The sequence below is a fragment of the Lates calcarifer genome, linkage group LG13, assembly GCF_001640805.2.
Source record: "Lates calcarifer isolate ASB-BC8 linkage group LG13, TLL_Latcal_v3, whole genome shotgun sequence".
Classification (NCBI taxonomy): Eukaryota; Metazoa; Chordata; class Actinopteri; family Centropomidae; genus Lates; species Lates calcarifer.
The window spans coordinates 7,279,866-7,294,789 of record NC_066845.1 but is presented as its reverse complement, the minus strand read 5'-3'; the positions used below and the strand labels follow the sequence as shown (position 1 = coordinate 7,294,789).

Below are 14,924 nucleotides of genomic sequence, written 5' to 3'. Positions count from 1 at the left end.
TACCTCATAAGCAAAACTATCTGTAGCTGTCTGCATGGTTACCTCTGGAGGCAATTGAAAAAAATCAAATTTATTTATTTATAATTTTTTAACTTTGATGGACCAACTATTATCTCACTTTGTTACCCCAACAACAACATTATACCATATGAGATGTCAAACAAATGTTTCCCTATGCAATGTGGCCCACTACATTAATGTCTTTGGGGGGATGTTTTTCTTTTTTTCTGAGAACATGTTAACCTACATAATGTTGTGTTACAGGGAAAAAGTACTATTGCGGACAAGATTGATCTCCTCTTTGAACTCCTGTGTCTTGGAATCACATGTCAAAGCTTCCACATGTGACAAAAAAATCATGCTGCTGAAGATGTGCATGTGTGCATGCACATAATGTCTATAAATGTGCATGTGTTTTTGTCATCCAGCCAATACATATGTTTACTGGGCAAGTACAAGTTTAGTTTCTATATCAAACTCACTCACTCATGTGAGAAAGATTAATTGTCTGCAGAATGTTCCTGTGTGTATGTGTGTGTGCTAATGAGGCAGAGGCTACAGTGTGGATGTTCCCACCTGGGTATCAGACTGTGAGTGTGTGTTTGTGTTTGTGGATACACACTAATGACACCACAATGAGCCACTGACGTAGCTGTTAAAACAGCACTGTATTTAGACTCACTGGTGTTGATGAGGAACTGGTTGGAGACTCCAGGATGGTCCACGTCATGAATTGCACTAGCAAAGATGGCAGCTAATATCTCAAGGTCTGTGAACACAGCCTAGAAGAAAACAGCCGGGAGCAGAGGGGAGGAGGGAGGAGGAAGGAGGGAGGAGGGAGGGCATTGATGAGACAGTCAAATCATCTGACAAAAATATCTTTGCAAGTAAGAGCCATTGATTGGATGTGGAGCAAGAGTTTGATTGAAACCGACTGTGGAAGTGTGGTCTGCATGTTTGTTCACATGTGACTATGTCAGTGAATGTGTATAAGTGTGTTAATTTGCTTTGTGTGTGTGTGTGTGTGCACATGTGCCATACCTCGAGGGCGGGGGTGGATAGCAGCACATGAGTTGACTGGGTGACATCAGCAGCATGAATGTTGTTATGATAGGCCACATCACCATGATAATGGTCTTCTAAGGTCATCAGGTATGTTATAAAGGTGTCAAGTGGAATTTTAAAAGTTTTTAACAAGTCCCTCTCCTACAAACCAGAAAACACAAGAGGGAGTTTATGATTAAAACAATTTCAGGACTCAACAAGCACTAACTTGGAATGAAAGATGAAGACAAAGAGGTGTTCATCATTACCTGGAATATTGTGTACATCATGACTGTCAGTGGCCGATTCCCAGAAAACTCTGAGATTTTAAAAACGTTAAGGCCCCATTTATTCACATGCTCTAGCTCCTGAAAAAGGAATTAGAGACACAATTAGGAACAAACCACTCTTCTCTTCCTTTTACCTCCTTGTTTTCCTTCATTATTACCTCAACCTCTACCCTCTAGTACATTTCAGATAGTGCACGCTGTATTTTTGTGAATGTATAACTTATTGAGGTAGCTGCACAGTCTGTGTATGCACCATTTGTCAGGACACACAAACACACCTTAGCGAGTTCATCCTCGGTCTCGGTTTTGACCCCAAAGCGAGGGATATTGGAGTTTGTGAGGCTGGAGGAGTGTTGCAGCTTTTTCACCCCGCTGATCTGAGACATGGGCTTGTTCTTCTTCTCCTTCTCCTTCTGCGTCTGAGGGGATGGCATCTCCACTTCATGTTGCTTGTCTGGAGAGACGCAGTGAAACATTAGTGGAGAGTGAATATGAGGATGAATAAGTCTTTTGTGTGTGGTTTATGTTGGAGTGGTTCAACCAGAAAAAAGTAATTTTTTATATGTTAATATTGACTGATTTGAGATGATGGTTCTATTACATACACAGCATGTGTTTGGCTATTTACAAAACAGGGCACCACAGACTCACTCTGAAGCATGGGACCATATTAATTCTCACTGCTCAGGCAGAATGAATTATTTTTTTAAATTCCAAAGCACTGACTCTATCTTCCTGTGTCATCACTCACCCAGGAAGGTGCTGGAGATGAACTCAGACACCTGGTTCCCAGAGCGGCTCATCTCTGATAGGTGAGTCAGCTCCCTGTTCAACATCCTCTTGAACTGAAAAAAGGACACACACACACACACACACACACACACACAGATGATGAGTTTAACAGTGTGTAATAACAGGGCAGAGAAATCACAGTTACTTGCTTTTACAGCTGGTACTCAGAGGCACCATATTTGTATATGGATGTATAAATAAATCATATTCAAATAAAGACATAAAGTGCAAAAACAATTCAAGAGCCAAAGAAACAATGATCATTTGTCTATAAATGTTCTACGAGTAATTTTTTTAAAAAGGTGTGACGTACCTACAGTGTATGACCGCTACTGCAAAAGCCTCTTTTTTTTAAATTAAAGATTAATTTTCATATCAGTGAAGAAAGTAAATGACTTTATCAGCACAGACCCTCCTACTGGCTGGGGCCTTTCACTAAGAGATTTTTGAGATTTCCAGTCATATCACAGAAGCTCTACCCAGGAGAACCACATTTTCTGGTGCAACACACACACGCACGCACACGCATGCACACGCGCACACACACACACACACACACACACACACACACACACACACACACACACACACACACACACACACCACACACACACACAGCAGGTCAGAGGGCTACTGTACGTAATCAGGAACCTATTTTCCAAGTTTCTTTCTTTCAATTTCAGTTTTTCTCTGACACACTCCCTGCCTCTCTCTGCCTCTCCCCCTCTCCCTCACCTTCATTCCCTCCTCTCTCTCCTGTGCCTAATTGGAGTGGCAGACCCAAATATAGCTCCAGCTTTTGATTTGAAGACCATAGTGATTGATGTGAAGGAGAATGCTTGAAATCAGGGATTTTCCAAAGTGGTTGCAAAACAACAGAGTTACAGAACAGACTGCCAAAACAAAAACCTCTTGAACGAAGCCGCTGCACTCAAGCATTCTGGCATCGGTCCATAATGTATGTCTATTGATTAATTATATAAATCAATAGTGACCACTTAAAATAGACCATTACAACACTGCAGAGTGCTTACTGCGCAATTGTGTATTGACATCCTATTGAATAACACCCACGGGTATTCACTGGGTGCCTTTTTAAAATGGAGACACGAGGCAAAGAGCCTTGTGTAGTGTGCTTTTTTCAGGTAATAAGAGCCAGTAAAGTAGAAAAGTGACAAACATCATATCAGGTAGAATTTTGTTTACAAAAAACAAAAACATATTTCAAAACAAAAAATCAACAATGAGATAAAAGATATTTAGTTTTTTAATTCTGATTTGTGGCTAATCTAAAAAACCCTCATTAACTAACAAAATATGGAGCACCCCAACCTCTCAGAAGATTTGTTGACCTACAAAAGTCTTCTCAGAACTCCAAGAGTTTCTGTTTTATTCCATCACATCCTTTGTGGAATTTCAAAAAACTTGAATGACAAGTCTGTATAACAATTCACAGGTATTAAAAATGTATGTGCTTTGAAATGTAACAACATATGTTTTTTGTGCAGTACAACCAGCCATGTCTACATCATTTTAAGTACAGTCCAGGCACCATCGGCTCTCATCAAATCTGCGACATGTTGGCGAGGATCTTTATACAGAACGTGCTTTCAATTTATGGTCATGTAACCCTGCATCCAAATCTGTGTCAACGACACACCTCAGTTACAAAAAAACACTTCCACTCTCTGAAATTGAATTTCAACAGTTGTTTTAAAATAGATGTAGAAGAAAACACATGAACAATAAATTAAAATACACTAATCTGAGACCACATCTTACCTTTATATATCCCCAGGACACAGAGAGCAGATAATTTGCCTCAGGCATTTTGACAAATCAACAAAATAGATCCAAAAACAGAGAAGTACAGGTTTATGGCCCAAGATACAGTTTAGATGATGAAAGTGCTAGACAACTCGCGAATCAAAGACAGTCCACAGCACTGGCCAGTGAAAGACCTCAACCTGAAGAGCCTTCAGAGCTCGGTTCAGTGTAAATCAGCAGTGAAGTCACTGTAGAGTCCATAAATGAAGCATCACGTTCCTGCCCTGCAAATATCCACAGAAAAGAGCCCATGTTCCAGGAATCTGAGAGGAGAGGCAGATTCTGAAAGGAGTGGTGGGACAGTGGCTCCCCAAAGATCCGATGACAGCATAACGCGACCAAACACACTGAGGTACACACCGACGTGCACACACTCACACATGCGCATACATACACGCTCGGATACAGGGACACACTGCTGAGGTTGTGAATAATTGATGATGGTGCGGATGCTTGGTAGATACCAAAGCACCAGGACAGCAATATTTTTTTTCTATCAACAGCTTCCAAACAGGACTGGCTGCCTGACTGCCTGCCTGCTTCTGTGTGTGTGTGACACAAGCTCCCATGTGAAGAGCACAGGCTGCTTCTACTGCCGTGTCACACAACAGCAGCAAATCAGGGCCCAGATATGGAAGAAGTGTGAGCTCATCATCACCTCTGATTGGCTTGGATTGGAACAGACTTGAGGTCACCTGCTGTGTGATTGGCTGGGTCTGAAGTCAGTGGAAAGTCTCCCCCTTCCTTTTCCTTCAATTCCTGCAGTGCAGCAGGATGTGATTTTGTGTGTGCATGTGTTTGTGTGTGCATACATTATGTGCTTGTTTGTGTGTATGCAGGATATATTTATATTACATGCCACAGTATGTGTGCATGTATGTGTTGACGTGTTGACTGACCTAACCTTCTGTACCATACAATGAACAAGCAGAGGCTACCTCATCCAACATGATACAATACTGAAAAACTGAGGTCAGCTTTCACTCCCAGTATTCATGGGAGGTGACTCACAATAACATCACTGTTGAGATGATGTAAATACATGAAAAACCAATTAATCTTGCAAAAAGAATGAGCGTCACAGTCATCTGAAGTGGGCTCAGTTGGAAAGAAACTAAAAGCACTGTGTCCACACAGGCTGCTATGTGTCACTGAGCTCAAGAGGTTGCTACTTTAGTTGAAAACAAGGTTCAAACCTTGTTGAACGGTGGGGTTTTATTTTCCCATCAGTAATCGTACAGATGGATCTCTTATAAAATGAATTAAAAACAACTAATTTAACTACATTTAACACACTGTTTTATATGTTACTTTATTTGATCAGATAGTCTCATAGAGATCTCTTTTTCAAGAGAATAAAAAAGACTGGTCAGACCTTGCATATTACCATCTTAACAGCAAATAAAAAACAAATAAAAAATGTAATCAGGAACAACCAACAATAAAGTGATAAAAAGAAATAAATTTGAATCATTATGGGGGCCATTAAAACATCAGATAATAAAACTTAAAAATCTCCAAGGTGATTGAGAAAATCTGGCTTGAGAACAACACCCCACACACATAAAACATGAACACCAACACACAAAACAGAGAATTTTTCATCTTTTACTTTTTCCTGTTATTTGATCAAATAGTTCCTGATTTAAATCAAATGTTGAACATTTTATCAATTATCTTAATTTAGTTTAACATTGGCTAACTTTGGCTTCTTTTGTCAAATGAAAAAGGGGTTTGCTAGAAATTTGCTTATATTTTTCAAGGGAAAAATGTATCGTTTTGGAATTGGCATCAGAACTCTAGTATCATATCAGCACTAGTTTTTTTTTTTTTACATTTACAAACAATACCAAGCCCTGGTTACAAGATTTGAGATGTGAAGTGGTTTGGAAGCATCGACAGTACAGCTTCACAGATGACTAGTGTGGTATGATTATGACTTCCTGAGAATAAGGAAGCCTATGTAACTGAACATTAAGCTGCATTTAGGTTAACATATGTGAGAAATGCTGTCTTTTCTAAATCACAGAAAAAAACAGCTTTTAAATCTACACCAAAATTTGGATACGTGAATCTTTTTGATCATAGGCGGCTTCTACACTCTATGCACCTGGGATTCTTTGAAGACATCTCTTCTTTCTTTCTCTTGGTGTGTGTGTGAGTGCACATGTCCACATGCATGTGCGGTGTGTCTGTGATGGTCCAGTGGCTACATGGATTGAAAAGGGACCAAATCTGTCTCTGCTTACTTTACACCCCACCTCTACAGCCAGCCTGGCACTGTGAGTAATTTACAGCTACGCTGGAGCAGATGAGGCCACTGGCTAACTGAGATCCAGCAGTTTTGATTGACTCAGATCCAAGCAGGCCAGCACAAGCCCACCACACACACACATACACATACACACACACGCTACAAACACAGTTTACTCCCTGCAGGGGCATATACACAAATATAACGCCCACCGCCACCCTGCACGTCCACACAAACTCCCTCTCTCTGTCATGCAAATACACACACATATTGATAGCTTAGCCAAGAGGTGCGAACACAAATTATTGGGTAAAAATTGGAAAGTGTCACACCAAGCTTAGCTGTGACTTGTGTGTAATTTGTTCTTCGGCAGAGTGACCAAAAATATCAGTTCCCTGCTGTATATAGCCCATGACACCTCCAGATCTGTGTTGCATTTGTTTCTTTTCTCACATTGCACATTTACTCTGGCGGCAGACGCCCCCTCTCTTCAGAACACAGAGAGAACAGGAACACTCTAATTGCAGCGACTGTTTTCCATGAATGTACCGCTGACAATGAAAAGTAAGTCTGCTGTCCATTCATGAGCTAAACAAAGTGTGGAGAAGGAAATCTTTATGTAGGGAGGCAACATTATAAAATGCTTAACAGTAATGGTAAGGGGTAAGACACCAGCTTGAGCTATTCTAAGTAGTATAGTACAGCTTAGTGAGAAACCCAAAAGACAAAACATACTAGCAACTTGTTTAGATACTGAACAATGACTTCGACCTGCATGTGTAAGACTAACAAGTTAGTAACTGAATGATGGACGTCTCCTGGCTGAGGTAAATCTAACTTTTGAGGACACAGCAGTATTTAGTAGAGTCAAAACCAAAAAGGATCATCAAGACCTGATTCTGAAAGACTGAAAGCAACTTTCTGTAGGGCTGATATTCCAACAGATTATAAACTACTACTGAATTTAGTCAGTCAGATCAGTTAAGTAGCATCTGATCTGGTGAAAAATATTAAAATACACTAAATAACAAAGTGCACCTTCATATAAGATGAACTGAAACATTTTGTTCATGGATTAGATGCTGAGATACCACATCCCATTCAGAAAAAGTGAAAGCCATCATGAAAGTTCCTTCTCCAACAGTTGGAAATGAGATCAAGTCACAGATTCTTTGGGGGACTGTTGAACTAAAATAACAAAGCCCTTTTTTATTAACCTATTGCCCCCCTAGCAACAAGATTCTGAGACCCTTTTGCAAGAAAACATCAAAAGCAGACATTTTGGAAATGACAAGCACTGTTGAAACCAGCTGAGGTGCTAGTCCATTACTCCTCTGTTAAAGAACCTGTCACGTGTATGGCACTGTGTGGCATCAGGAAAGTGCTGTCATATTAAATGAAAAATGGGTTGTTTTCTATATCACCTCCTAAAATAACAGCAGTTTAAAAATGTCTGCTAATGTGTTGAAATCCTGTATAGGTAGTGATCATGAGCTGATCACATCTATTTTCAATCCAAAAAAGCCAGTCCTTAGTGGACTGTGAATACAACATTGTGTATGGCCAGGGGAAAAAAGAAAACTTGCAAAGGCATATGCATTGAACAGGCCTGTGTACATGTAAAAGTCAAAGAAAAGGAAATGAATAAGTATTTATGATGGATGTCCTGGACGACTCACTAGTGGATACGACACACGTGAGACGCTGGACTACAAAATATATGGTGTAGTCTCAGGTTCATGAGTAAGTCCTTAAGGATTGGGAAAATTAAACAGAATCCATCAGTTTGATCTGCATCATCAGTGAATGATGGAAATTATTGTGAGAGATGGCTCTGTGTGGTAGGGATCCACAGCATTTAAAAGTTTCAACAGACACACAGATTTCGGCCAGGTTAAACAGTGTGTTTGTGGTCACTGGATGGGATCCAAGCATGTGATGAGTGAGTATCGACCTACAGACTACTTCAACCCTGGAGACAGCCTGAGGACAAGGATTAAGGTTACCTGAAAAGACCTTTCTCATGTGTTTAGTCATTGTAGATCTCTCTCTAGACATTTACCTTAAGTTTGGACTGTCAAAAAATGCTGGAAAACCATGTTTAACATGCACTAAATTTGAGTGATTCATGAAAATGAAACATGCACTCTTGCAGAGAGAGCAATCCAAACTTCTGTTTCAGGAACAGTTAAGTAAAATAAAAAGTGACACTACCCTGGTAAAACTATCCAGATTCCTGTTAACCTATTGCATCATTTCTTGTGCAACAGTAATCAGTCCTGCTGAAATGATGATGCCACTGGGACCGGGATCTACATTTGACCTTTACCTGTTACTGCCTGACACCACAGCCAAGGTTCAACAGAAGCAGCTAAACAAACCAGATCATGACACAGTCAAAACGCAGAGAAGATTTGCTCTGGGAGATGCTGCCCTCACTGAAAAAAATACTCCCCTGTTACCTCAGAAAATGGGCAGACCATGAGGAGGCATGCTGATCAAACTTGACTGGCACACACTGTTCCTAAAGCAGAGCCAGAGGAAGACCAGCTGCTGTTTCCAAGATCACCTACACCAACACAAAGGGCGGAAATGTAACCACAGGAGCATCCTAAACTAGAACCACCGGAAGAGTCAGCTCAAGAGAGCTGCGTTCATATCAAAGACTGTGTTAGAATGAATTTTATTAGCACAATTACACTCTGAACAGAATGTTTAACTTGAAGACAGTGAAGTGTAGGGTAGTGAATTGGAAATAAACATTTGCTTGCACAGTAAGTATTCTAGCTGCTGTGTGAATGCTGAGACAATAATAACAGTGAACATGCCATCTCCATGGTGGAGATCCTTTAGGGCAAACAGGTATGTCACCTTGTTTAACCTACTGTTGCAGCAACCCCTGGGCATAATACAGAGAATGCTGATATTCAGAGGTGACATGCATTATTTTCCAAGGTTATGTCAAAATCTGATTGGGGTCATTACTGAAGGATGTGGGAAACAGAAGGAGCTGCATGGCAAACACATAGCAGTAATCTTACTCAATTCACTTCAAGGGAATTCCATTTTATAGTTTCCTTTTAATCTCAGACTTCCCTTCATTGATGAGTTAAAGCCTATGTTGAGTGCTCATAAATGAAAGTCTGCAGGATACAGACACAAAGTAATGACTATGTGTGGGAGATGTAGTGACTGTATTTCCTATGATGCGTGTGTTGCTGGAGTGAGATAGCAGGCTGGTTGGGCCCGTGGCTGTTGCCATGACAACCAGAGATAGCTGTGCTGGTGAGCGATGGTGAGGCAGTGCATCTTACACGTTTCTTTCTTCTTTTTCTATTTATTTTTATTAATCTTTTTTTAATTTTTTTTTTACTTTTGGGTAATGACGTAGATGTCTCGGTCATGCATGTGATTGTGGCAACATCAGCGGTGAGCATGTGCGTTTGTGTAATTCCTTTGTCTGTCAGTCCTCCCTGCCTCTCCTCTTGGTCCATCCCCTCTTGTGACATCACTGTGTGTGACATCACCAGAGCCCAGAGCTGATCAGCATTCAGAGCAGCACAGCAGCTTCCCTCAAAACACACACACACACATATATACATATATATGTGTGCACACGCGCACACACACACACACACACACTGGAGGCAACTGAGCATGCTCATAGCACATCTCCCTGCCTGCATGACGATGCTATCACTAACACACATGGACAATACAACACAAACAGTCCTAATATATGCTTTGATGGACTGAGTGTTGAAAAGGTATCAAAGCACATTATATACACAGCTCATATGACAGCCAAATTCTTGCTCCTCGGGCTCAAATAGTAAGTACTATGGGTTGATAAGCACTTGACACATGAACAAGGAGAGAGGCTTGATGACAAAGGAGCAGGCCACACACAGAGGAGATATTGCTTATTTAACATTATCCTACACATATTAAAATCAATCAAATCAACCATCTACAATGTATTAAATCTATCTGCTCCTGGCAATTTTTACGAAGTCGTGCTGCACATCAGCTTGAGAAAAAACTGTATTTCTCTGCTGCTGAGTGACCACACAGTAAATAATAAATTGGACAATTGTAGAATATACCCTCTCCTGCCCTCTCTCTGTTTCTTTGTCTGGTTAGTATTTCTCCATTCATAAGGATGTATGGAAATGCATTTGCAGGCGTGGATTGTTTTAAAAGTCTGCTAGAATGGTGCATTCATGAGCACTGAAATAATACCGCCGCTATCTGAAGTTAACCTGTGAGTACAGTGTTGTTTGCAGCCAATTCCAGTGTCAGATGTTTAGACAAACACAAATAAATTCTGCAATCTGAAATAAATACTGTATATATGATATATATGATAGTATAACCTTGGGGAAAGATTGATATATATACTATGCATTATACAAACTTCTAGCACCACACTACTCTTTGAAAATACTATATATATATGTCACGTATACACAAGTTTAACAGCACATCCTGTTCATATCAGCCACAAGAAAACCCACCACAGTGAATCCTGGGTAGCAGTTTCTGTGTGTTTCAATAAGTTACACAGGCAGTGCATTCCTAGAAATGTGCATTTTAAGTCTAAAGAAAAAAAAAAGTGAAACAAGTGTAAGATGAAAGGTTTGTCTAAACAAGTTGGTGTAAACTTTTTAGTTATTCTTACCTTGTTGGAGGCCATCTCGCTGACTGAGTGTCTTGTCTGCAGCGTCTCCAGCTGGTCCAGGCACCAGTCGAGCTCCTCCAGGGTCTCAGTGGCCAGTTTCTGGTAGGCCTCCTCTGCGGGGGCAAGACAGGAGGGCAAGGGGTCAGTAAGGGCCCGCTTCAGAGGACTAGTGGACGGTCCAGGCCCGGGGTCTCCCACCCCACAAACAGCTAAGCTGGGATACCCCGAGTAGACACATGGGTGACTCTTCATACTGGACAGGTGGGCCAGCTGTGCGGGCCTGGGAGTAGGGCCTTGTTGTCCTGTATCCCACCCCAGAGATGAGCAGTCACAGGTCAGCTGTAGTGAATCTCACTGATTCCTTTGGAGAAAATAAACCTCCAGTGTAGAGCTAAAGTTCAAATCCTGGATTCCTCCTTTTAAAAGTGAGTCAGATACAATCCCAGCGAGTACAGTTGCAGGTGATGGATGGCAAAGACCCACCCGAAGTCAGTTCTGGGGTGTCCAAATGAATGTTAACAATGAGGAAACCACAGCAGAGAATACAGAGGTAACCCACGGAGCAAAAAACTGAAACCTCACAAAGACACTCACTCATTATTCCCCATACATAGCGCACATATCACACTCAACGATCTTGGTGTATAAGGTTTACTCTATCATTCATAAGAAAGGTGTAATTCCAGTCATGTAGCAGGATGAACAGCAGTCTGCTTAGCAGGCCCATGTCTGCCATAGGAGAGATGGAGGGAAGACAGGGACGGTGGAGAGGAGGATCCAGTGAGAGGCTCAGAAACAGTCAAGATCCATGTCAATACTGCCCAGCACGGAACAAGCACGAGACTGTTCACAGCATCCTGACATGGTTAACAAATACAAAGACATCTCTCTCTCTCTCTCTCACACACACACAGACGCAAACAGACACACACATGCACACACACTCACACCAGACGAAATGCTAACCATAACACATCATGATTTTGTCTCCTTAGCCTCTCTGCCAATAAAAACATCCATGGTATCCGGGAAGCAAGGGTATAATCCGGTGCTGTGTGTGTGTTGGGTAGTGTTTCCTATAGATGCTGTGTGTATAGGGGGTGGGCTGCTGTTGCTTCGGCGTCCCTGGTAGCCAAACGTGCTGCTCTCCCCAAGCTGTTCCTAAAGCCTGAGAGGACTGCACTGTGGATGGGGAAGGGAGAGTGACAAGACATGGACTGGAGTGATAGAGGAGGGGAGCCAGAGCTGCGAGCTCCCTATACTGTGTGTGCATGTGTGCTAATATGTGTTCAGCATACAAATATACCAAAACAGACAAGTAAACAAATAGATGGCCGACAATATGGTAAGGATGGCAGAGTTTAGTGTCACTGGCCCTACCTCAAAGTATCCTTCACTTTCTTTTAATCTGAAATTGAAGACATGCCTCTCTCAAAGTCAGCCTATGTTAACAGAAAATGTCACCTTGTCAGAGGCCAATTAATATTGATGCCTTGACTAATTTGGGAAAGCACAGGCTTTTAATGCTATGTGATCTGTGATCTGGGAAGGGGGTCACTTTAGCTGTAATTCAAATTACACAGACAGAGAAAACTAGCAGATTAAAACACACAAGGACCAAATTTAATCACATGATGCCATATCAGCTAAAGTAGTTAGCATTCAGACTGTTTTATAGCTTTTGGAAAAAATCTGTGCTGTATAAATTTAGGCTTAAATGATACAAATGCTGCTTTTCACTTATCTTTCATTCTGGGACATCTTATAAGTATCTTAAAGTAAATGATCTTATGAGTAAATGATGCAAAGTTTGCAGCTCTAGGTTGCATGAGTAGTGTTTTTGCTCCTGAAAATTTCAAAGGGCTATCACATGATATTATATTGTATAGCAGGGTTGGAAACATGCACGTCATTTTTGTTTCCATGCAGGTCAACCTACTGTACAAGCATGACCGCTAACCATCTCTAAACCTCTTTTGTCACCTTGTATTTTCAACAATATCCCCCTTCTCCTGCCTCATTGTCTTTGACAAATCTCTCCCTCCCTCCTTCCATTAGTCCCCTTCCTCTCCCACACTCTTCGTTTCCTCCACTGATCTCTGAACATCCTTCCTCCTCCCTCCTTTGTCTTCTTTCTGTCTCTCCCCTCTTTCTTTCTCTCAGTCTTGCTTTCTCTCTCCGTCTCTCTCCCTGGTGTGGTGTCAGTGGCTGGGGTGCTACTCTTTCTGACAGCAACTGCACTGACGTCAATGACATTCTTCTCATGCTTAGTGCGACATCAGACACCGGCGCTCGGAGAGGCCACTCTGCTGCACAGACGCAGGGCTGCAGCCAAACTATGTACCGGAACAGCTCGACAGTGAAGTTGGACTGTGAGCGGGAGAGGATGAGAGAGGAGGAGGAGGAAGTGGGAAAAGGGAAAAAATGCAGAGAGGGAGAGAAAGGAGAGGATGCACTTCTAGAAAAAACAGCAATACTGCTGTATGAATTACTTTGTTAATTCTGTTATTTTATCACGTATCTACTTTAACACTTAGCTTGAATTTAACACACTTAAAGATGGAGTAAACTGGCAACGACTTATAATTTTATGAAATAAAGCTGTAGAATATTATATAAACATTTTAACAGACTTAAGCAATTATTTTCATTATCATAAATCTACTGATTATCTGGGTAATTACTTAATTAGTAAAATGTCAGAAAATAGTGACAAGTGACCAGAGTTCAGCATGATGATATTCAATATTCAATATAAGCAAGAAATCCTTAATCAAATCCTATTTGTTTTCTGGGAGCGGGTGGGGGTCACTTGCCAAGAGCTTCAGTCACTGTTACATTTAAAATACAAGAGGTTAGAATATGCCCTCTGAGTAGGTGCAATTTCTTCAGGGCAGTCTGGCTGCTACAGTGAGTTGCTATCAGACAGTGATGATGACGGGCCAGCTTGGCTGGAGATGGTTGGTTGGCATAATAACTTCAGCAGAGATTACAAACCAGGAGTATGAAAAACTCTCGCAACATTTTGGGTATACAGGATGTTAAATGTTAAAAGGAGTATTGTCTGCGTACATTAAGTGAAACCCTGGAGCACAGTTTGTTATGAATCATTGTCTCTCTCTTTAGTTTTTACCAGCATCTGTTCTCATCCATAATAAGGTCACACAAGACTATTGGTAATTTTTTTACATCCTTGAGGATTCTAAAATAATTATCTTTATCTCAACAATAAGTTAAAAACAGATCACAGAAAAATCAATTGACAACAAAGAGAGAAGGCCAGGAGCTGAAGATGGAAAGAAAAGCAGAGAGAAGTGAGGAAGCCTAAATGTAATCCCACTTTGATTGACCAGTATCTTTTCCCTGAGTTACTATTAATTATACTTCCTTCCTTGCATGATGACTTAGTTGCTGCCTCAGTAAGCCTTTGCATTACAAGTAGTCAATATTCTCAAACAATCACGATCATGACTCACAGCTGTCACCAGTTTATGGCAGGGCCCATGATGGCTGTGCACCAATATAATTGTTTTCTAAATTTAGCACAATGTCACCAGTTCCTCATATATAAGCTGGTTATGTATCAGGAAAGTGATTCTTAGGAGGGATATCTGGAAGGATCTCCCTCAATTGCGTAACAAAGGAAATTTGGCCGCCTTAATATTTAAGCATTTAGATTTTTTGCACTTGTAATAATGATACAATAAATGTTTTTACGCCCATTTACAATGAGCATGAATGTCTATGTTTATGTGATTCAATGGGTGTCTGTGCATGTACCGTTGAGATAATTGTACCAAACAAAACACTGTGAAATTATTTATTAATGGTGGAGGTTATATGGTCTCTCCTGCAAACACCAGCTAGGTTACAGCCATTGATACTGCTAAAAAGTAAAGTGACTGTCAAGGACAAGTCTATTCTAGCCATCTAAGGCTGTCTGTGCCATGTCCTCCTCACAACAGAAACTCAACTAAAAGTAGGCCAGACAAGCTGTGCAGTAGACGCTGTCTGTCTAGGGGCTCACAGCACATCA

General features: G+C 41.0%; 1 protein-coding gene across 1 annotated transcript in view; it reads right to left on the bottom strand.

Annotated features, from left to right (window-relative positions):
• The window catches only part of pde4d (phosphodiesterase 4D, cAMP-specific), a 164,232-nt gene that overhangs the window by 6,463 nt on the left and 142,845 nt on the right, over positions 1-14,924 (bottom strand). Inside the window, 6 exon segments of the mRNA XM_018668561.2 lie at positions 683-782; positions 1,042-1,206; positions 1,314-1,412; positions 1,613-1,788; positions 2,086-2,179; positions 10,889-11,001. Of these exon segments, the coding sequence (XP_018524077.2) occupies positions 683-782; positions 1,042-1,206; positions 1,314-1,412; positions 1,613-1,788; positions 2,086-2,179; positions 10,889-11,001 (747 nt within the window).